We start from the raw sequence: 22,757 nt of genomic DNA on the forward strand, positions 1-22,757 counted from the left end.
AAGGGAGTACCACCACGCCCAGTCTCAATTGCTGTCTCAGCATGACCTGGGGGCAGGGCCAGCACGGCAGGCCTGGGGATCAAACCCCGGCCCCTGTGCCTGCTTGCAGGTGCTTTAATCCGCTGAGCTATTTGGCCGGCCCCCTTTTGACTTTTAGCTTAAATAGTTCGGTATCTTCAAATACTACCATTTCTTTAATAAATCACCTAGGTGATTATGCAAAAAAATCCAGACCATGTACTCTTTAATGAAAAGCTTTGCATCTCTGTTGTACTTCCATTTCTTCAGAGAAAATATTCTTGTCTGTATGGCAGATCTCCTTTAGACCTGTTTTTAGTTGAAATTATTCTGCTGTATTTCCTCCTTGGTTTATTTCTACCTGAGTTTACTTTTGTTAATTGCCTTGCACTGGTTCAGTTTCTCATTAATGTTTTCTATCGTACCAGTAGGTTTTGAAAGATGAAGGGAGGTAAATTTGCTTTTTAAGTCCGCCATATTGAAAACAGGTTTGCTATGATTTACTTGGAGTGTGTTTTCTGTTTAGGTGAGCCTGGCCTTTATTTCATAATAGAAGAGCCTTTCTGATGGAATATTATAACTACATACGCGGGGAATCCCTACTTGTCACCTGATACACCTGATCAACTGGAGGCAGCAAGCTTCCAGACGCTATAGCCAGAGTGCTGGGGTTGAGTCATAATTCTCTCACTTGCCAGCTGCTTGTCTTGGGGCAATTTATTTAAATCTCCCTGTGACTCAGTGTCTTCGTCCGTGCAGTGGGGATGATGGTACCACTTCATTGGATTTGTTGAAAGGATTAAATGAAATTGCATTTTGGAAAGTTCAAGCAATATAGTAGCGATATTTAGTGTCTTGCTTATTATTAGGGTATAAGCAATTCCGAATGCTTTACTGGGCATCATGGTCTCAGGCAATGACGGTGAAATTTTTAGAGCTTTCAAGCTGCCCTCTGTGCCACACGTGCCACAGGCTCACCATCACTGGTCTGTGGGAATTTTCTACTGGGACGACCTGGAAGTCTCAGCTGGTTTCAAAGGCTTAATGTCACCTTGGTGGGTCCTGGGTGCTGATTTTTTATCCTAACATGTGGCTTAACTGACTGCTCTTCTGCTGCACTCAAGGCACGCCGGTGTGGGAATTTGCATACAACAGGAACGTTGTTCTTGGCATAACTTTCACATACATCTTTGATGAATTCACATGTATTTTTTACTGTCTCCCAAACCAAGCCATCGTTTCTCTATTGGATGTACATTAGCTTTATCTTTTTACCTGATAGGACCTTTTGAACAAACATGTCTAAACCATCAAAGTTAAATGATAGGATAGTTTTCCTCTTCGTACAAAAATTTCCCAAGTTTGCATGAGTGTGGCCAGACCCTGAACTGCAGACTCTGAGGGATAGGAGATATGTAGGTCTTGTTCAGCATACTGTTAGAAAAGTAATTTTGAATTCCTGTTCTTGGCTAGGAATTGAGTTAGGGTGCCCAAGAAAGAGTTGCCAGTCAGGAGAGAGATGGTTGAAAGCAAACTCAAGATCAAGGTGAAGGAGGATGTGTGCCAGGCCCGGGGAGCACAGAGAAGGCAGGATAACTGCCACTGACTGTCTTGTAGTGCTAAGAAAAACCCAGTGCTCCTCACCTCACATCCATTCCAGATTGGCAAGCAAACAGTGGGGTCCTCACTGGAATTCTGTGTGCCTCCTCAAATTCTGTCTGACTTGCATTTCTCTTGGAGTAAAGGAAAGGTTGCTGCCTCTTTTTCTCATGCTGCATGTAATTGGCCGGGTCTTACTGTGCCACGGACTCTTGACTGACCACCCATGGGAGTGAGGCCGCTGGGGTGCCAGTTGACCGAGCCAGACACACTTTCCAACCCTTCAAACTTTACATCAGACGCTTTTACATTCCTTGAGGTAGAGCCAACCACTCCATTTATTTTGTCTCAAGATCCTAAGTAACATTAAAAAAAAATTAGTCATGACTCAAAGAACTAAGCTGATGTATCGGCTTTTTTTGTTGGGCAGAGTGGCATGTGTTTTTGGAGTGAGAAGCTGAATGCAGACTGCCATGACGTGAATTTTTCAGCTCTGTAGCAGGGAAGTAGGGAGTGTGCCAAAGGCTCCATATTGGCTGCTGCGTGAGATGCTGGTGGTTTTCTGCTGTGTTTTTGCTCTTCAGTGTCGAGAATAAACTAGACAAAAGAGTAAAACTTCAGGGGAGCAAAGGACTACTTGTGTATGGCTAATCTTTTTGCTTAGAAGAGCAAGTATGTTTTGCAAAGTGGTCACTGACTTTGTCACTGTGCTTAGAATCTTGCTGTAATGTAAGAGAAAACACATCACTGTGTTGAGAACATTTGAATTTAGAAGGAGTAAAAGCCTAAGAAAATTGATTTGGGTTTGTAAGATTTGGAGAATGATTACATTAGCAGGATGCCATCATCCGATTGTCAATTTGACGTTTATCCATGGAGAATCTTCAAAGTCAAATCGCCACTCACTTTGCCTTCAAGCACTGCTTTTAAAAAAGGTAATAGGAGGGCCAGGGAGATGGCTCAGTGGAATAAATGCTTGCCTGGCAAGCGCAAGGGCCTGAGTTCAATCCCCGGTTGTGCCAAAAAAGAAAAAGAAAAGAAAAAAATAAAAAGGTAATAGGAAATAGGAAGCTAGGTATTTTACAAAAGGGCAGGGAGCTACAGAAAAAGAATTAAGATGTGTTAGTCAGGTGCATGTACTGGCTCCATGGAGAGTGTGATTATGTACTGTGAACATGTACTAATAGAAAAAGACTACAATTTTTTTGAATCTTAGTAAATATTGTAGTAGAGTAGGTTAAAAACTCAGGACCACCTGGGAGCGCTCGTTAACTTCCTCCATCACGAAGTGTACTGAGTTACTCTAAGCTTGCGTTTCTTGCCGAGACCATGCCTACGTTCTCCAGGGTATCTGAGCAATCCAGGTTTAAGTCGCATTTGCCGCCTCCACTTTCCCCAGTCACCGTTGTAATCGTTTCTAAAATTTCACATTCTCCCTCAGGGTTTTGTAAACGCAAGCGTGATTTCCTTTTCCTTAGTATGCCTGCCATGCGTGCATGCGGAAACCCAGAATGTTTTAAAACTTTAATTGGAATATGTGCTTAAGACTCCCGTTCCCTTCTCCTCCGTTGCCCACCTGGGCTGCCATCGAACTTAAGTAACTTTTTTGATTAGTTTTACTTTTCCAATTTGCTGTTGGTTTGTACGGTATATGTGTGTCAGGGCTTATCTGTCTTACATGGTAAGCTATTAAAATTGGAATATGAGCAAGACCCTGGGTTCAGTTTCTGGCAGCACAAAAATAAATAAGTAAATAGATCAGATTTTTATAGTTCATAACTCTGCGTTTGATAAGACTTCATTATGGGCTTCTGAAATACCTCTGTTTTGAGAATCGGCTGTTCATCTTGGTGCCCTCCGACAGCAGATTACCTCGCATCCACATGTGGAATGTGGTTTTTTGAAGAGGGCTTATGTCATCAGTCTGGATTAGTTTAATTTCACTATTTCATATTTTTGGCATGTAGAATTTCCAATTAATAATTCAAAAAACATGGATATAAGGAGCACTGACATTAACAAGTTTTGAAGTAGCATCATTCACATATGTGATGGCATCTTAACTGTGTAAATATATCATTTTTAATATACAAAGTTATTTTAGTATGTTTGGTTCCACATAGTTAAGATCTGCTAACGTGAGTATAATGTGCTCTGTCATGCATTCAATATTGTATTTTTTTAATAGATAAAAATCCATTCCAGGTTTATGTTAACTAAATAAAAGCCAACCCACAAGGATATAACTTTTTCCCTCATGCATCAAGAAACTCATACATTTTTCTTCACATTTGTTTCTGGGTTTTGCAGCATTATTTGAAAAAGAAGCCTGTACTTTTGTAACATAAATTAGGAATGTTTTAAGGGCAGTGCAAGTTTTCTTACATTTTTAAGATTGAAAATATACTTGTAATGTCTTCAAAAGATTTTATGAATATATATGTATTTTTAATTTAAGAATAATGTTATTGTTTTCCTGTTTAACACACTCACAATGGAGCTGTAGTATGCATCTTCCTACCGGCTGGCTCTGGGCCTCTGGTGGTTCATGCCTGATCCTACCCTGCACACAGGGCACTGTCCCATCAGGTGGTGTGGGCTGCCCGATGGAAGAGTCATGCAGGGACCACAGTGAAAGGGATGGGACCATGGGACCATGATGAAAAGCAAAGTGCCCGGCTCCTCCAGTCCCATACTTGGCACTCGTCGCCAGATGTTGTCTGTGTGCATGGGTTTGTGTGTTACCCTCCTGGGAGTAGCCATAGGGGGCCCAGTGCATGTGAGTGTCTCTCACGGGTAGGTCTCACTTTACCTGTCCTGGTCTGCGCCTCGCTTTCCTTCTGAGCAGCTCATTTTTCCTAAAGGCAGTATGGTACTTCCTCATGTGAAGCGTGTACTTATTAGTGTTATAACAAATACAGAGTGTTGCCACATTTTTTGCTTACATATGTCTGTTAAAATAGGTACGCTTATGCTCCTGTGCAAATGCATATTTTTAGAGGTAGAATTAGTTGACCTGTAAGTACACATATTTAAATGCTTAATAACTTAGAATTTTCCACCAAAAAGGATTGTTTTAAACAAATGTTTATAGAAGTTCCTGTTTCTATACATTACTTAGGGCTTTTAAAAATGTTACAGTTTCACGGGATTCTTGTAGCTTTTGTGGATCATTTAGGCTGCTTTGAAATTCTTTAGGCAATGAGTGCATTTTGCAGGAAAAGTTACAGTCTTGTGGATGCAAATATTGAAGAAATTCATTGGATGAAATAGACTTACAAGTGAAGGTAAATTTATTTTTATTTTCTGAGCTTGCCCAGCCGTTAATTTCAAACTCTCTCATCACCTGATGAGGCTGGAAGCCTTCCTGGTGTCCTGGGAGGCTGCTAAGTGAACGTGGCAGTAGAGGAGGAAAGGGGCCCTTGGAGACCGAGCCCTTTCCTCATCTGTACCATGTTCACGGTGTAACTGAGCACCGCAAGTTTCCTCATAACTTCATAGATGGATAAAAGAGATCTAAATGAAGCAGGAGCCCATTGTAAAAATTTTGAGTTGTTTGCAGTAGTCATATGCTAGGAACATTCCCCCCCCCACACTTCTCTTAAAAATCTTTTGGTGTGCTCTTTTAGGTGCAGAACTGTAGCTCACCACCCTCTCTGGGTGGTTTAGATCAGCTCTTTCCAGGCAGCACTTTGAAGTCTGTGAAATACATGGATAATTTAGGCTGACATACTTGGCAGGCCCATGTAAAAAGCAGAATTGTTTGATGGCATGACACAAGAGGTCTGTTAACTGAGTTATGAAGAACTTAGGCATTCCCAACAAACCCTAGCTCTGGCATGAAATTTAAATAGTTCTTATTTTGTGGTATGTAGTCAGTAAACTTCCTGTGATGTAATATGGTCTCTTGGTACAAAATATTAGGAAATAGGAATTTTACTATACCTAGCAGTTTCTCTAAGGGGGAGTGGGTGGGAATCAGTATGTGGTTGTTTTCTCTTTAATTCAATTTAGCTGTAATAGAGGGCATATTTTGGCAAGATGTGCGGAAACAAGTCTGGAGGGAGTGGTAGCCCTTGGGAAACGTGAAAACCGGCCAGTCTGTGACGGAGTAGAGAGGGGCACCTAAGTAAGGACGCTTAATCTAGTTTGGTGGGTGTAATACGTAGCCATTAAAGTCTTCCTTCAAAATATATAATTCATTATTATGTATGTGATGTAAACATTTTAAAACTTTTTTTTTTTTTTTTAATCTTTTTGAGACAGGATTTCACTATGCAGTTCAGGCTGACCTCAAACTCACAGTGATTGTCATGCTTCAGCCTCCTGAGTGCTGGGGTTACAGGTGTGCGCCTCCATGCCCGGTGAAACCGTTCTTAAATTAAAAGGAATTTAAGTATTTTGAAGTCCTCTTTATTGTAATTTCATTCAGGTCCCTAAAATCACTTAACATGATTTTCTAAAATCTTAAGTTCTTTTGTTTCCCTTTTGTTTTTTGAGATGGGGGCTTGCTATGTGGTGTAGTCTGGCCTTGCCCTCACTTGGTAGCTAGGCTGGCCTTAGACTCATAGTGATCCTCTTGCCTCAACCTTCCAAGAGCCAGCCCATCTGGCTCTAAAATACTAAATTTTTGTTTCAGATGTTGCTACTCTTATCAGAAAGGTAGGTTTGACATAATATGGCGATCAAGAAAGAAGTACTCACAGGCAAAGGTTACCAAAATAAAGCTTCCAATTGATGTTGCTGAACTTTCTGAGCAGTGGCATTGCTGTTGGGCGACTCTCACAGTCAGAAGGAAACTACAAAGTAGTTTCAATACAGGCCTGCGCGTTAAAGTGGAACCATGTGACACCGGCAAATGGCTACCACATGGCAGAAATACCCAGAAGCAAGCCAGTAGTATGAAAGGGGTAATTTAGTTCTGTTGGATTTCGTTTTTTTCTCTTTTGGAGGCGGGAGAGAGAGGGTATGTGAATGTCTGCTCCTACAGACTTAGGCTTATCGTTCTAGTTTATGCATGTGGCTCGCTCAGCAGCGTCCGAGCTGGCCTGTTTCGCTTGTTGGTCTTTGGTCTTACACCGTTGACGATAGCGTTTAGACATCACATTTCTTTATTCTCACACCGGACAACGACAGAGAGTGACAGTAGTAGGGCGCTCACTTTTTCAGCCTCCTGGCTCTTAGTGTTGTCTTAGAATGTGGTCCTCTGGCCTTGCCATTAATAGTTGCGTGCTCTTACCACATTTTCCAGACTTTAGTCGTTTGTTCTGAAAATAATTAAGAGGGGCTTAGTCCGCCCGAGCACTATACTAACTTTGGCCTTTACCATCTGGATATTTAGAGTTGAATACCTTGAACATAGTATGCACTAGAAAATGGTATGTGGCAAAAACCAGTTATTTCTCCAGATGCACTCAGTCAGAGTTTGACTCAGTAGACTTCCCATAAGTTGCAGTACTGTTGGTAGCTAGGAATGTCACTGGTTTTTGAAAATAATGTATTCCAGTTGCCTAAGTGGAACTCAGAAATGTCATGAAAACTTTTTTTTTTTTTTTTTAAATACAAGAGCACAAATGCACTTTTATTTTCCGTTAGTTTGAATTCTTAAGGGGTGCAGCATCACACGGATTCGACGTCCGATGACCTTAGCAGGAAGGTTGCTTCGGAACTTGGCACGAACCATGCCGCTGTTTCCATGGGCCCGAGTTACTTTTCCTTTTCCCCAGATCACTCTGGTGTTGCCTAGTTTGCTACCTGGAGTCACTGCATCTTGCCCAAGTAGAATTCAGGTTCATCCGGGCATAAACACCTTCAATTTTAAGAAGAGCTGTGTGTTCCCTCTGGTTCTGGAGACCCTGCTTATAGCCAGCAAAAATGGCCTTGTACCAGTCTTCTAGACATATTTGCCTTTTCTGAAGTCCAGTACCCGGCAGGCCTCTCCAGGCTCCAAGATGGTGTAAAAAGAAAACTCATGAAAACTTTTACAAATTAAAACATTTGTTTATCATTTCAAAGGCCAAGTGTGCTGGTAATCCCAGCCTTTGCAAGACTGAGGCAGGAGGATCCCTGTGAGTTTGAGGGAAGGCTGGGCTACATAGTGAATTCAAGGCCAACCTGAACTACACAGCCAGGCCTGTCTGGAAAAAAAAAATCAAGAGTGCACATCTTTGAGTAGGCATCTAGACCCGTTTAGGGTTACCCTTGTCTTGCATTGTTTCCATTTAAATCCTTTGCGGTGGGCTTCAGTCATGCAGTCCTGACTGGTTTTGTGACTTGTTAGCTATGTGACTAAGTATTTAGGTCTCACCAGCTACTGGATTGGGGCAAGTTAAACTTGTACTTCTTCATCTGTTTTATAGGAAAAATAATACCTAACTTGTATGGTTAAAAAAGATCATAGATTGATAGTTACTACATACCTGGTTCTACATATATAGTGAGACCCTGTATCAAAATAAATTATTTTTTAAAATACTGATTTGTTTGTTTTAATTTTCAGAGCAGAGGAATATATAATAAGGGAAAAAATTAGGGAATGAGGGAAGGCTAAAGACATACATATCCTTGTCCAGACAGAACCTCTGTTAACGTTTAGATGCATTTCTTTTCAGTCTCTTTCTTCTCCCCCGTGCTTGGAGTCTTTGGGCTGCATCTGCATAGTTGTGGTTCTTTTCTTCATATACTTTCTAAAGTTATTATTGTGGTAAAAAAGCATAAATCACCCTCTTGGCAATTTTTAAAATTTATAGTACAGACTTATTAATTACGTGCACATCATTTTATCACAGATCTCTGGTACTCTTTTATTTTGCTTGGCTGAAACTCTAGTTTGCCCCTCCTCCCCCACAAGCCCTGGCAACACCACTCTTACTTCCTGTTCCTGTGAGTTGAAGACTTAGGTGCTGGAATCATACAGTGTTTGTCCCGCTGTGACTGGCTCATCCACTTTGTCGTATAGCTTCAGATACTTCTATATTTTTTTTTTCTCTTCAATTGTGAAGAACATATGTAAAATACATAGCTTCAAAGAGACTGTAAAGCAGGCACCCATTGCTCACCATGACACGGCATTGCCTGGGTCTTAAGTTTCTTTCATGGTACATCCTGGCCGCCGCACGTCTCCCTTCCCTCTAGCCATCAGAGCCTAACTTCGGTCATAGTCATTTCCTTGCTGTGCTTCCTAGTTTCCCACCTGCATATGTTCTTTAAACAGTATAATTTAGTTTTGACTGCTTTTGCATGTTGTAACCTCCTTTTTTATGTGAAATTTACCATGGAAGTATTTCTTCTTGCTTGGTTGTGGTGACCTTTCATGAACCCGCTTTTCTATCAGTGGTCTTAATATTTGGATGAGGCACCATGCTGTACTTGCAGTGGTTACTCCCCATTTAACTTGTTTTTAATTTTTAGTCTGAGGAATAATCTTGTAAGCATCTCATACAGAAGTCCTTTATTGTATTTAGGATTATTTCTTTGGATAGTTTCATGAATGAAGAGCAAGAAGTTTTAGTTCCCTGTTAAATATTGCTGAATTGTTTTACAAAGAGTTTTATCTCTGTCTGTTGCCACAGTGCAGCCTTACTGTCTCTGAGCCAGCACTGGAGCTCTCTACTCCTCCCTGTTAATTAAACACTATAGGGAATTTGATGATTGAAAAAGACTATTTTATCCTACCTTGCATTGCTGAGGTTAAATGCTTTTCTTTGTGTTGAATAATTCGCTTGCTTTTTGTTGACTTTGTCCAAGTTTGTGTTGTGTCAGCTTCTTAAGTCGTGACCAGTTGTTTTATTTTTCTAGATGTAGGTGCGAGAAACTGCAGACATCTCTGTGCCGTTCATTACAACAAGAATCCTGGGTTTGAGATAATCCACGGACTGCTGGACAGAATTATGCAGCTGCTTGATGTGCCTCCTGGCGAAGACCAGGGCGGCTACGTGATCAGGGCGGCAGATGGTAAGCTCATCAGTGAGTCAGGATGCCCAGGGAAGGGGCAAGCAAGCCCTGTGTTTCAGGAAGTTAATTTTGCTTTTGATTGAGGGAGTATGGGAAAAAAGGGAGACAACTTTATTTCAGTTAATTGTTCGTATTTTCCAGAAAATATTCCTTTCCCCTGCAACATTTTGGGAAAACACTTTTCAGAACTCTTTGTAAGTGCTTCACCGGATGCTTTTGTTCAAACTGAGTGATGGTGACCTTTAGTTACTGCCCCATTATGTGTCACCAGCACCATGGTCAACCCAGAAGTCCATACTGAAAAGATCTAAAGTGACAGTTTGCACTCAGAAAGTATTCTTAGGGCCAGAGGAACAATCCTCCTAAAGTCACTCGAGAACACGCCACACACATTCAGTAGGTCTTACAGGTGACTGAGCAAGGTGGAGGCCGTCCTAGAGAAAAGCCCCCATAGAGTAAAGTCGTGACTGAAGAGTTTACATTAGGCTGACGAAATGGCTTATCCAAAAAAAAAAAAAAAGAAAGAAAGAAAGAAATGACTTATACAAGGGGTAATCAAAATAGATGGTAGGTATTTACGTTTTAAAAATGGTCACAGTAAAAGACATTACTAATCTTTCCTCCAAGTACTCCTCCTTCTACCAGACACACTTGTCCCATCGTTCTTGCCACTTCTGAAGCAATTTTAAGGTCCTCTTGTACTTACAAGTCACCTGTGACCAAAAGCCCAGTGACTGCTGCTGAGTGCTACCCAGTGGGAAGGCGAGCTTGTGAAGGCGTTGCAGTTTGTCCTCTCCCAGCTGGCCTTTCTGAGCTAGCTCTGTGTGGCTCTGGTTCTGCTGCAGAGCCGCACTGTCTGTGAAGGTAAATGTTTTGAATGAATTCAGGACATCAAACTGCAAGGACAACAAATATGAAGACACAAAAGAAGACTTTAAGAATGGCTTCAGAAAGTGACAATAACAATGGGACAAGTGTGTTTGAAGTGTGTTTGAGGGGAATTAATGGTGAGGTGTCTCTTACTGTAATAAATTTACGAAAGTAAGCACTCACAGTACTCTTCAGCTATCTGCATATGCTCCTAATGTGCCTGCTAAGGAATTCTCAGTTTGTGTTTGTCGTGTCCCTGTCGCTTAAAGCTTATTTTGTTTGACAGGAGATCCAGAAACAGCCAGAACAAAGTGATTTAATCTTCCTCCCTACTACTTACCTTACTGTTTTTTTTAATAAGTATATTTTTCATTCTAAGTTTCAAACAGAACCTGCTTTAGTTATTTATTGCTTATTTGTAGCAATATGAGTTTTGGGAAAGAACCAAACCATTTGTTGGTTTTGGTTATATTTTTTAGTCCCCAGAGATTCTTTTATGTGGTTAGTTTTTTCATTTTGAAAATATTTTTAAGTATACTTTGAAATGCATTGATACTTTTGTTTTTTGAGACACTGCTTCACTATGCAGTTCAGGTTAGCCTTGGATTCACTTTGGAGCCCCGGCTGGCCTTGAATTTGTGGTGATCTGCCTGCCTCAGCCTCCTGAGGGCTGGAATTATAGGAGTTTGCTGCCATCCTGGCTGCACTGATACCTTCATATCAAAGATATGTAAGGTTATCTTTTTCTTTTTCTTTTTTTTTGGCAGAACCAGGGATTGAACTCAGGCCCTTGCACTTGCCAGGGAAGTGCTTATTCCTCTGAGCCATCTCCCCGGCCCTCTTTTTCTTAATATAGCTGAGTGACAGTAATAGCTCAAGGAGTTACTGGATTTTTATCCACTAGTTAGAGATAATCTAGTGAAGATGCATGTTATGCTTTGTAGAATTCTAGTATTAGACTTTAATCTTGGAAGTTCATTGAGCCCTGTATCCTGGTTTTGCAAGTGAGATACCTGAGATAAGGCAAGTGAAGTGGGTTGAGCCAGGACCCCCATGTAGGCCCCAGGCCTCTGCTCCCAGTGCGTCCCTTCTTTGCACCAGGCCCCTTCCCCAGCCTTCAGAATGCCCCTGCCTACTCCTCTTCCATTTACTATTCTAGAATTCTGCCCAGACCTGGCTGGCCTGTACAGAGTAAGTGTAGCCGAGAAGCTGATGTGAGGCATTTGCTTTTCTTGTATGTAAAGTCTTTCATCAGAAATCTTATTCATAAACAGTATAACTGTATTAAAATCAGTTTGCTGAAGCAAACTGTACCATATAAATGAGGTCTTCTTTCCTATTTGAAAGTTTGCAAAACACTGCAATGGCAAATACGCACATAACTTGTGCATGTGATGTTATATAGAAATAGTCTGCCAGTGATATGATTGCCGTGTCCCACGCTGTGAGCCCATCTGCTAGGACAAGTGCCTTAAGGTTCCAGAGAGGGACACAGTGCAACTTCTTTAGGACATCTGGAAAAATGTTAATGAGTTTCTGGAAAAACAAGATGAACCTTAGAAGACGTAGGGAGAGCCCGAGGAAGCACTGCCAATGCTTGATCAAAACTCATGGTGAAATAAAGACTGTAGGGAAATGGGAAATGCAGGTTGGTGTGCTGGGAGGCTGGAGAAGTAGCTTAGGGCTGTGTCTAGAGAATGCTGGCAAGACTTTGGCTAGGTGTAGGGAAGGTGCTGAAGATGCTGCTTCCTTTTTTTCTAAGTAGGTGAATGAGACAGGATCTGTACTTCCATGGGATTAACCTAGTGCAGTATGAGTTGGCTGAGTGACATGTGGACTTCAGGTACAGGAAATGGCAGGAAGTTGTAGGGTATTTTAGAATGGTGAGAGTGAGGACCTGAACTTGAAGGTAAACACAGCTTTCTGGAGGAAAAGGCTGATTTAAGAAGACTACAGAAGGTAGAAGCCACAACGTTCAGCATTTGGAAAACTACATATGTACCACCTAAAAATCTTTTATATCAAGCTAATATATTTTGGTCTCCTTTTTAAAGGTCAAGAGTTTTATAGTTCTTACATGAATTTGAGCTTTTTCTTTCCTTTTTTTTAAATAAGGTGGTCTAAGAGTTTGTCAATTTCATTTAATCTTTTGAACAACCAGCTTTTTGATTGATTTTTTTTCTAATTTCCATTGCTTTAATTTCTCCTCTGATCTTTGTAATTTCCTCCTTCAAATAAGCATAGACTTAACTTGCTCCTTCTAGAAACTGGAGGTTCAACATTAGGTTGTTTATTTGAACTCACTCTGATTTCCTGATATGATTATTGACCATTATAAATTTTTCTTGTAGGACTGTTTCATTGGGTCTTAAAAAAGTTCTAGTATGTGTTATTGGAATTATTTTTTATTTGTAGAAACTGCACATTTCTTTTTAATTTCATGTGTGATCTATTTGTTATTTAATAGAGTTACTTAATTTCCACGTGTGAATGAAGTTTTCATAGTTTCATTTGCCATTGATTTCCAGTTTCCTTGCACTGTGGCCTGATAATATGCATGGAATAATTTCAGTTCCTTTTGGGCTGGAGAGATGGCTCAGTAGAGTTAAGTGCTTCCCTGGCAAGCACAGGGTCCTGGGTTCAATCTCTGGTTCTGCAAAAAAAGAAAAAAAAAAAAAGAAAAAAAAAGAAAAGAAAGAAAGAAAGAAAGATTTTCAGTTCCTTTGCACTTGCATGTGTTCTGTGAGCTGCTGTGTCATCTGTTTTGGAGAATGTCCCATGTGTAGAGAGAATATGTACTCTGATGTTGTAGGATAGAGCATGGTAGACATCTGCTAAGTCCATTTGATCAGGAGTTTGATTCAGTTGTGATATTTCTGTGTTGATATTTTGTCTAGCTGATGTCTTGTTGGTGATAGTGAGATACTGAGGTCATTGCAATTATATTAGCGTTTATTTGATTTTTTTCATGTGCATTATTGTTCTATATAGTTGGGTACACTGGGATTTGCTCCATATATGTATATACATACTTATGACTATTATCTCTTTCTCTTGGATTGTTTCCTTTGCAAGGATTTAGTGACCTTCTTTATCACTCTTAATTAATTAGTCTTTGCTTGAAGTTCACTTTGTCTGCAAACAGAATAGCTACTCCTATTTTTTTCCGCAGGTTTTTGTCACCTAGAGTATTGTTTTCCATCATATGATTTTTCAGTCTCTGAATTTCTTTTTGAATTAAATGTGTTCCTTGTGAGCAGCATATTGTCAGATTTTCTTGATCCATCCTGTCAACTTCTTTTGACTAGTGAACTGAGACCATTTACATTGATGATTATAGCTGATGATGTATATCTTTGTTGTGTTATTTTTGTATTGTTATTCCCTCTACCCCATTAATTACTTGCCTTGCCTGGTGGATTCATTCTTTTGGGGCTCATGGAGTTGTAGTCCTCATCATTTCTTTCTAAACTGTCCTGCAGAACCTTTTGGTTTTGTGGTCATGGATTTATTCTTGTGTTCTTTGTTATGGAAGTATCATATTTCTCCATCAGTTTTGAAAGATACATCAATTTGAGTTGAAGGTTTTTTTTTTTTTTTTTTTTTTTTTTTGTGCTTGAAATACTTCACTCCAACCTCCCATTGACTTGAGGTTTTATGTTGAAAAGTCATAGATTTATAGTGGGATAGTGGATGATCCCAGCAGGCCTGTACCTGTAGTTCCACTGACATGCATGCCCACTTCTGGCTGTGAGGCTAGAAACTGATTTGTTCACCCCACCAGACTGCTCCTCCTGCTGCCTTGAACTCAGCTGTGTGATCTGCCAACTTGAACTCAGTTCCACCTCTTCCTGACAGGATGAGCCACTAGATGGAGCCAGCCTGCACAAGCGCTGAGTCCCTAGCTCGGTTGGCCCCTTTCCACGATGGTACTGACCAAACTGCCTTTTCAGGGATGTCTGATGTGGGACACCTCAGCAGCCACTGCAGTCTGCTGTGTCCACTGCACCATCCCACTGCGGTGCTTTTCTGTGGAGGCCTCTGGGGTTCCCAGTAGTCACAGTGCATCTGAAGGTTGGAGCCACCCCTCCCACACCATGACTCAGGGCTGGGGAGAAAGCGTCACCTGCCACCTCCGCCCTCCTGTGTTGAAATCTCTCTCTTCACTCTTCCTGGGCTTCAGACCCTTACTCAGTTCTAGGGACCCACGTCCCTCCTCTTCTTCGTCACATTACTGTATTCCATCGTTTGTACACCAAATATTAGAGAGGCTGTTCTCAAGAATATTGTAATTCTAAACTTGTGATATAACTTGAATTCGGTGCATATCAGCACAGAATATGGAACTTGGTTCTTAATTTTCCTAATATTCAAGTACCTGTTTTTTGTTTTTTCTTAATTAGGAAAAATATTCAGAAACTAATCTTTCTGGCGTGGTTTTAGAACTTTCATGTTCAATGTTGCTAGAACAAGTTGCTACTTTGCCCTTTGAATATAAGTATATACAGATTCAGACTTCTGTTCCTTTGGGAAGTTGTTGGCTCTCACAAGAGAATACTATAATTTTTTTAAAAAGTTTTTTATATCTGTGAAATGTCCAGGATTCGTGAATCTGAGGAGCTTTGGTATAGCTTCTTTGTGCCCATGGTGGTGTGGGCCCGTATGTATCTAATCTATCTAACTGATTTTCCTTGAGAAAGTGCGGGGTGTTCGCTTTCACTGCCCGTCAGCAGCGCTGGCCACATCAGTCTCCTCGGATCTGTGACCATGTGCCTAGATCTGAGGGCTTTCTTTTCAAGATACTTTCTGTGAGAGCCATTAAGCCAAAGGGAATTAATGTCATTATAGATAAAGGTTCTTCATTTTTCATAGGGATTCCTAAGTCTATTTTGGTTATCTAATGACAAATATGATTATCCTTTTTTAATTTTTTATGGTCAAAGAAATCCAAAGGCCTAAAGAAATGGTTTGTCAAAATAAGTCAGTAGCAAAGCTAGTGTTAGTTCTTCATCTAATGTGTGTGGATGTGTACATACCACAACTGAGGGGAAAGCTTGTTTTTCAGACTGCTAAATAAATTTGTAGATGTTGAAATCTGGCTGCTAGAGTATGTTTTACTGCATCATTTCCACAGATTGACTGTTATTTTACATATAGCTTTTTCTGCTAAGAAATCATGTTTAAAGAGTCTTAAAAGCAGAGTACAAACAGATTAAATAAGAACTACTATTTCATGCCATTCTTGATTATTGAGCTGTCTTCTATTACCCTGGCATATGGTTTACTTTTTAATAATTGAAAATCCCTAGTGGCTTTGCAGTTATAATTGAGCTCAGTCTGTGCACCGGAGTCCTGCTAATGTAAGTTACGCTGGTGGGAAAACCTAATTTCTGTCCCCTTGAATGTGTGCTACCAAGCTTTCTCACGTACTGCTTTGTTTGGTGGTAGGGCCCAGTGGACTAGAACTTGATTCCCCTTTGAGCTGCTTGGCCCTGTTCAGTGTAAGAGAAACCTGGAAACTCATTTGATTGATCATCACATAGAGCTCAAGGACTTGTGTTGACATGGGGTGTAACCTTGCTTATTAGCAGACCGCAGTCCTCCGCAGCATGTGGGTGCCCAGAGAAGTGCCCCAAAAGCTGGTAACTGTGGCCTGAGTGATGGATATGGTCGCTGAGTCTTGTATATTTTTCACTGGCAGAGCACATTTGCAATTAAAGGTTATATAGTAAGATATTTTCAAGTTGATAATAGAATAAGGTTAATGTTGGTGGGGGGGAAGGAGCTTTAACTTGTTAGCAGACTGCAAAGTATATTACTGGTGTCAAAAGGGTTCAACTCAATATTACATTGGTATTTGATCAGATTATTATAGCATATGTATATGCTTTTTCTAAACTTTTCCTCTTTGTTTTTGTGGCTTGTTGCAAACTAAATTATGTTTGTTAAGATGTATTTATCCTTTTCAAAAACCACTTCTGGGCAGGGAAAATTCTCAACATTTTTGTGTGTAAGACATTTATATGGTTGCTGGGCAAATCCATGGCAAAAATAATTTGTGGAATATAAAAAGCTTTGTGATTGGCTGCACTGACTTGAGCGTATGTTTTTTCTTTCTTTAGTTCGTTACCTATTTGAATTTTGGTTATTTATAATTTTACAGAAGGCTTCAATTTAACTTGAGACTCGATTCCTCATGGACGGACAGAGGTCTTAGAATTTCGTTTTAACAGTTCTTTCTTGCTGCTCAGAAATCCTTTTGTGAAATGACTTTGCAGATAACATGCAGATTTAATCCTACACCAGATATACTCACTGTGGTGATTTAGGTGCCGCCAGTTACAGTAACTCGTGTCTCTCACTGTCCGACCTGTAAGTCTTAACCTTTCCTCCTTTTTGGAACACGTGTGAAAGATGTCAGATGCTAAAAATGTGGGTGAAACTGTGATTGTTGTGGTTGTTACACTGGTTCTTAGTCCTTGGAAATATGTGAGAAAATTATTTATTGAAAAACTGTTGAAATAAAGGTAGTCAGGTTATGATTTGATTACATAGATCATTGTGAGCTGTAAAGAAGGGATCTATGTAACAAGCACACATTTAGTTTTCATCTAAAGCATGGTTCAATTTAAGTCCTTGGATTAAAAAAGCTTGGAAATTTTTAAACTTCTGACTTTGCTTCCTTGTAGTTCTTATTCCATTAGTTGTCTTCTTCTGTCTGAGTAGGCTTTTCAGTACTACTGTTTTCATTAGCTTTTTTGAAGGAATTAAGACACAAAGCAATGTTGATCAGCAGGGACACTGCCACCCGGGTCGAGCCGTGCTTTAGCAGGCCAGCGTTAGTGTTTATAAAGGCCTCACACAGTTCACTTTGGCCTGTCTTGGTTTTTAGTGAGTTCATTGCTCTTGCTTCTCTGCCTTCCGTATGTAAGGTAACATCCCGCTCAGTGGTGCGCGCCTCACTTCAGTTTCATTACCATTTGGGGCCAAGCTGACATTTCAGTCCTCGCGGCAAGCTGGTGTATTTGACATGAAGTTCCACACTGAACGGGCCTGCATTTGCTCCATGTCCTGTTGATAGGTAACTGCTACAACGCAGTGCTTTCCAATATTAAAATAAGAGACACTTTTTCTTAATTGCACCTCCATGAAATTTTAATACCACAGATGGTGGTGCTCATGACAGCGCTATGCACGTACGTAGCTGTTTATAAGGAGAATGAATATAAAGTTTAATTTTTAGAATTTGCTGCAGTTAGTAATGCAAAAAAGTGTGGATGACCAAACAAAACTTTCAAGGTTAAAACTATTAATAGTTGGTTTTATAATTATATCTGCTAAATAAGTTTTGATATTACTGACTAATACAATATATCAAGGTATATGTGCCACCTCACAGTTTATATAACATATAATGGAAGTGATACAAATTTAAGCTTATTTTCTTCAAACAAAAGTAAAACTATTGGAAAAAATTGATGTGTTAAAATACTTTTTACTAGGGCTGGCCAAGTAGCTCACCAGACTAGAGCTCCTGCGTAGGCAGAGCACAGGAGCCTGGGTTTGATCCCCCGCAGTGCTGGCCTGCCCCCGCCCCCAGGGCAGACAGGATGTGGTGGCCCATGCCTGTAATGCCAGCACTTGGGAGGCTGAAAACGGGGACAGTCAGCACGAGTCTGATCTACATAGTTAGACCCTGTACCAAATACATAAAATTTTTTTTTTTTTTTTTTTTTTTTTTTTTTACTAAATTTAACTTCAGTTATAAGAAAATAGGTTTTAACTAGTGAGTAGCCAGGTATTATCAACATGTTTTCTTTTCAGTACTTGACATGATATTTTGAATAACTTTTTAAAAATTAAGTGATATAATATAAATTCCTTTTAGGTAATCCTTGGAGCCTAAGTGACACACAAAAGCCCTCAAGCATGGATGGCATCTATAGGGCAGCTAGTGGCCCTTAGGCATATATATATATATATATATATATATATATATATATCACCTCTCTGTAGGACTGAGTTTGGAGGTACTTGCTTGTTTTGGGTACTGGGGAGTGAACTCAGGACCTTCTGCTTGCAGGCAGGCGCTTATGCTGCTGAGCTATATCTGCAGCTTGTGTTTCAAATGGGATCGTGCAGCGCTGTCTTGAACTTGTGATCACAAGAGGTTTTCCCGTCTTATGTTTTATTATTTAGGGAAAATAAGAAAGAAAAGGCAGTGGGTGTTTAGCACATATGCAGTCTTTTAAGAAACATTTCTTCCCACAGTTGCTTGAATCTATGGGTGTGGAGCTTGTGAACACAGAGGGCTGACTGCGTGTATTTTGGAGGACCTAAGTCCTGTTTCAGCCACACGACCGGTCAGGCTTCCTTCCAGCTTCCTTCTGTCCGTGCTTGGACTGCTCTTCTGGCAGCTGGAGAGCTGCTCCCATTGCTTGTAGCTTATTTACTCCCTTGATCCAGCGCTGTCTGTAACTCAGCTGTTCTTCTTCACGGTCTTGGCTCTCGTGTGCTTGCCGTACTTAGCTCTGCAAGTCTCTCCCCCTTTCTTCCCTTTTCCTTGTGCCCTGAAAACGCTGCTAATAACTGGATCTCCCATCAGCGCGCACTGTTGAGAGTGTCCATGTCTTTTGGGCTGCCTTTTTCTTCCTCCTCTTTTAACTTTGCTTTGCCATTGATTCCTTCACAATAATGAAGTAATTTGTTAGGATCCCAACACCTTTTCATGTCTTTGTTGTCCCTTCCTTGTTTAATTCAACCGAAGTATAGTTTGGCTTAAACTCTGAATCTCCAAAGCTAGTGGCCTATCATTTCTTAAGGTTATCTAGGAAATGAGAGGTTTGTTAAAAAATCACTTTTTGACAATTCCCCCAATATTTTTTAACTACATTTTGAAAGCCTGTTGTACTTTCTCATTGGTGGGACAGAACGCCCACCTCCCACAGGTTAGGAGAGGAGGAGTTAATTTGGGCTTGGTGTGTAGAGGCTCTGAGGGAGGGCAGCGCGGCAGAGGGGAAGAGCTCATGGCAGGGCAGGCAGGAAGCAGCGGGGTCCAGGGAGTGGGGGGAAGCGTACTGCATCGTTCCGCCTCTCGCCACAGGACTTCCCCCTCCAGCGTCACACCCAACTTTGATCCCATGGAGCAGTGAGTCTCTGCACACCCATGATCTGGTTACCACATTCTGCTTTGTTTAAAAATCAGAAATGGGGACCAGGGAGATAGCTCTGCGGTCTAAGCTCATGCCTGGCAAGTGCAAGGACCAGAGTTCCATCCCTGGTACTGCAAGCTGTGCTGGCCCTGCACCCAGCTGGCCACTGAGTCCCGGCGTGGTGGCTCACTCCTGTAATGCGAGCGCTGGGGAGGCAGGGACAGGAAGATCACTACGAGTCAGAGCTGCATAGCGAGACCCTATACCAAATAAATAAATAATTAAAAAACTCAGAAATGGATTTTTATTATGGTTTTTTGGGGTAGTAGGGTGGTAGAAATTTAATTAAACATCTGCTAGATATCTGTCTTCTCCAGTTTCTTTTATCTGCCAGCATGTTTCTTCCTTATTGTACTTTGGAGGGATTCTTTCCTGTTTTGCTTTTAGTTTAAATGTATTACTTGATATTACATTGTTGCAGGAATCATGTAAATGGATATTCATTTAAAAGTAGTCTCAGTACTATTTTTATATCAGTGACAAGCAGACTGAGGTCCCAGTTCTGATTTGCTGAGTTGTTTTGCTGTTCCTGGATGGTGCCTAGCTGGTGGGCGATGAGGGTTCTGTTGAGGCATGTTGCTGCAGCTTCGGTTCTCGTTTGTCGCTGTGAGGAGAGGTGTCTTCCTGTGTTCGTAGGGGAGGCTTGCGGTGGGAAGAGCAGTTCACGTAGCGGTTTCTTCTGCTGCTTTTGAGACAGTTAGAAAGCAGCAACGGGATAAAGGAGGAGCAAGCTCCTAGGCCCTTGGTGTGTTACTCATTAAAAGCATGATCTGTGTTTTCTTCTGAGGCAAACGGAGACTTACAAGCAGTTTTTGCTAAATCCATGGCTCTTTGCTTGGTCATACAGGTTCCCGGCAGGAAACTGAAAGCAGAACAAAGCTTGGTTTTAATTTTGTATCCTTTCCTTTTTTTTTTTTTTTTTTTTAATGTATTTAGTACAGGACCTCACTGCACAGATAGGACTTGTAGTGATCCTCCTGTTTACAGCCTCCCAAGTGCTGGGATTACAGGTGGGTGACATCATGCCCAGTCTCAGTGGCTGGCACATCCCAGGGGCGGGGCCGGGGCTGGGCCAGGGCTGGCACAGTCAGCCTAGGGACCACCCCCCAGACCCTGCTTCTGCCTAAGCAGGCACTTTAATCTGCAGAGCTGTCCAGCTGGCCCTGTATCCTTTACTTTATATTTCTGGATATAGATAATATTAATCACTTGGGAAAAGTTTGCAACAAGATTTATTAACCTTAAATTTACCTTGCCCCTTTCAGGCTAAGAATACCAAGGTAAGAGATTCACAGGGACATTGAGCTATAGCCAGAAGTCCCCATTCCCCTAAGTGCAGGGTCACTTTGGATTGCAGCAGAAAATTACAAGAGTGAGGCTGCCCATCTCGTGGACTGTCCCTGGAATCCTGAGGAGCCCTCCAGAGTAAGAAGCAGGACCAAAATGGTGGTCCGCAGGATCCCAGCCCACCACAGTGGTCCCTGCACTTCTGTGAATGGGCCAGTCACATCCTCCTTTTCAGCCTTGTACCCTTTTCCATTTCTCAAACTTAAGCCCTTTCTTGTGTTCTGTGTCATTAAGGGACCAGCCTGATCTGCTCTGCCGTTACTGGCTGTATGGTTTTCTTTACCTGGTTCGCTGTTTTCCCCTGTGTCCAATAAGGAAATGGACGGGATCGCCTCTGGGGGCTTTTCCAGCTTAAACTCAGTATTCTCTGCCACAGAGTCTAGCATGTCCATTCTTTTCCTTTGCCCTTTTGTATGGTGTTGCTGTGGAACTTAGAGTATTTATCTGCTCAGACAATTCTAACCTTGTTTCATGAATCTGGAACTTTATTATGAGTGCTATATTACATGGGATTTTTTTAAAAAGCTATAGTTATTTTTCCTGGAAGGCTGTAGGTTTTCTCAGTATTATGTCATATTAATAATATTGCAGTCGCCTAGGTGTGTCCTAAGGCTTCAGGGGCGACAGCTATCAATCAGTCTCCCTCCTTCTCTGCTTTACTTTTGTTTATTTATTTAAACCAGAAGAAGTTTGCAAACATGAACTGAACAGCTTGACCAAAAGCTTAAAAGCTTTGTGCTCTGTGCCCAGGGGCCCCCCACAAGGCCCCTCCTCACCTTTCTCTCGCTCTCCAGCCTCTGCTGTTGCCCGCCCTGGGCAAGGCGACTGATCTCCTCATGCTTCGCTGTTGCCCATCTGTGACCTGCCTGCCCCACGGAGGGCTAGGCAGCTTACTGCTTTTACTGAGGGTGGAAGGTGCATAGAAAGCAGGGTGCCATGTTTTTATAATTTCATTATTTTCTTTTTCTTCTACACAACCTGTCAGCTGAAGTCTAATTCTGGGACTAACATGGCTCTACATAACTAGATGCTTGTCGTAGGTTCGGTACATGTTAGCAGAAGTCTCAACTGAATTTGTTGAGTATGAAACAAGGAGCTCAACCTCGTATATTCAGCGTTGCTAGGCTTTTCTGGATTAGCTCTGCCCCAGTCTATTATTGCGAGCACCATCATCATCATTGCTTCCCTGTGCCTGTAAAAGATGTACTGCATTGTTCGTACCTGGTTTGGGAGACAGTCTTCAGACAGGTTTTGTCCAATGTCAGACTAGAAAAAGAAGCGTTTGTTACCCCAGTAAGATTTGAAGTTCTTATTCTATTTTTTTCTCTTTTAAGTTCTTTTTCTAAATATATCCTATGAGTGCTTAAAAAATATGAAAATTTGGCAGAAAAAAATAATTTAAGTGTCAGACAAGTGTAGGAGGATTGAACTTTTTTAGGAATAAAAATTTTCAACATTGATTGACAGTACTTTTTTTTTATTTTTGGAGGGGGTTGGTGGTACAGGGGATTGAACTCATGACCTTGCGCTTGCCAGGCAAGCACTTATGCTGCCGAACCATCTCCCCAGCCCTAACAGTACTTTTAAAATCTAGAATAAAAAGTTCTTTTGTTCTACACAAATTAATTTGAGACTTAAAGTTAATTTTAAGATTAATTTGTGATTTAAAATTATAGATATGTTACTTTTAAACTTTTACAATGTTTGGGTTTGGGTTGTTTTTGTTTTTGTTGTTGTTGGTTTTTTGTTTTTTTTTTT

At 41.0% G+C, this 22,757-nt stretch overlaps 1 protein-coding gene across 1 annotated transcript in view; it reads left to right on the forward strand.

The window, feature by feature from the left end:
* Farsb (phenylalanyl-tRNA synthetase beta subunit) overlaps window positions 1–22,757 on the forward strand; it is a 62,799-nt gene that overhangs the window by 33,763 nt on the left and 6,279 nt on the right. The window contains exon 16 of the mRNA XM_004638161.2: window positions 9,415–9,570. Within this exon, the coding sequence (XP_004638218.1) occupies window positions 9,415–9,570 (156 nt within the window). The remainder of the gene's footprint in view (window positions 1–9,414; window positions 9,571–22,757) is intronic.

The sequence above is a fragment of the Octodon degus genome, unplaced genomic scaffold (assembly GCF_000260255.1).
Source record: "Octodon degus isolate 3935 unplaced genomic scaffold, OctDeg1.0 scaffold00096, whole genome shotgun sequence".
In the NCBI taxonomy this organism is placed as follows: Eukaryota; Metazoa; Chordata; class Mammalia; order Rodentia; family Octodontidae; genus Octodon; species Octodon degus.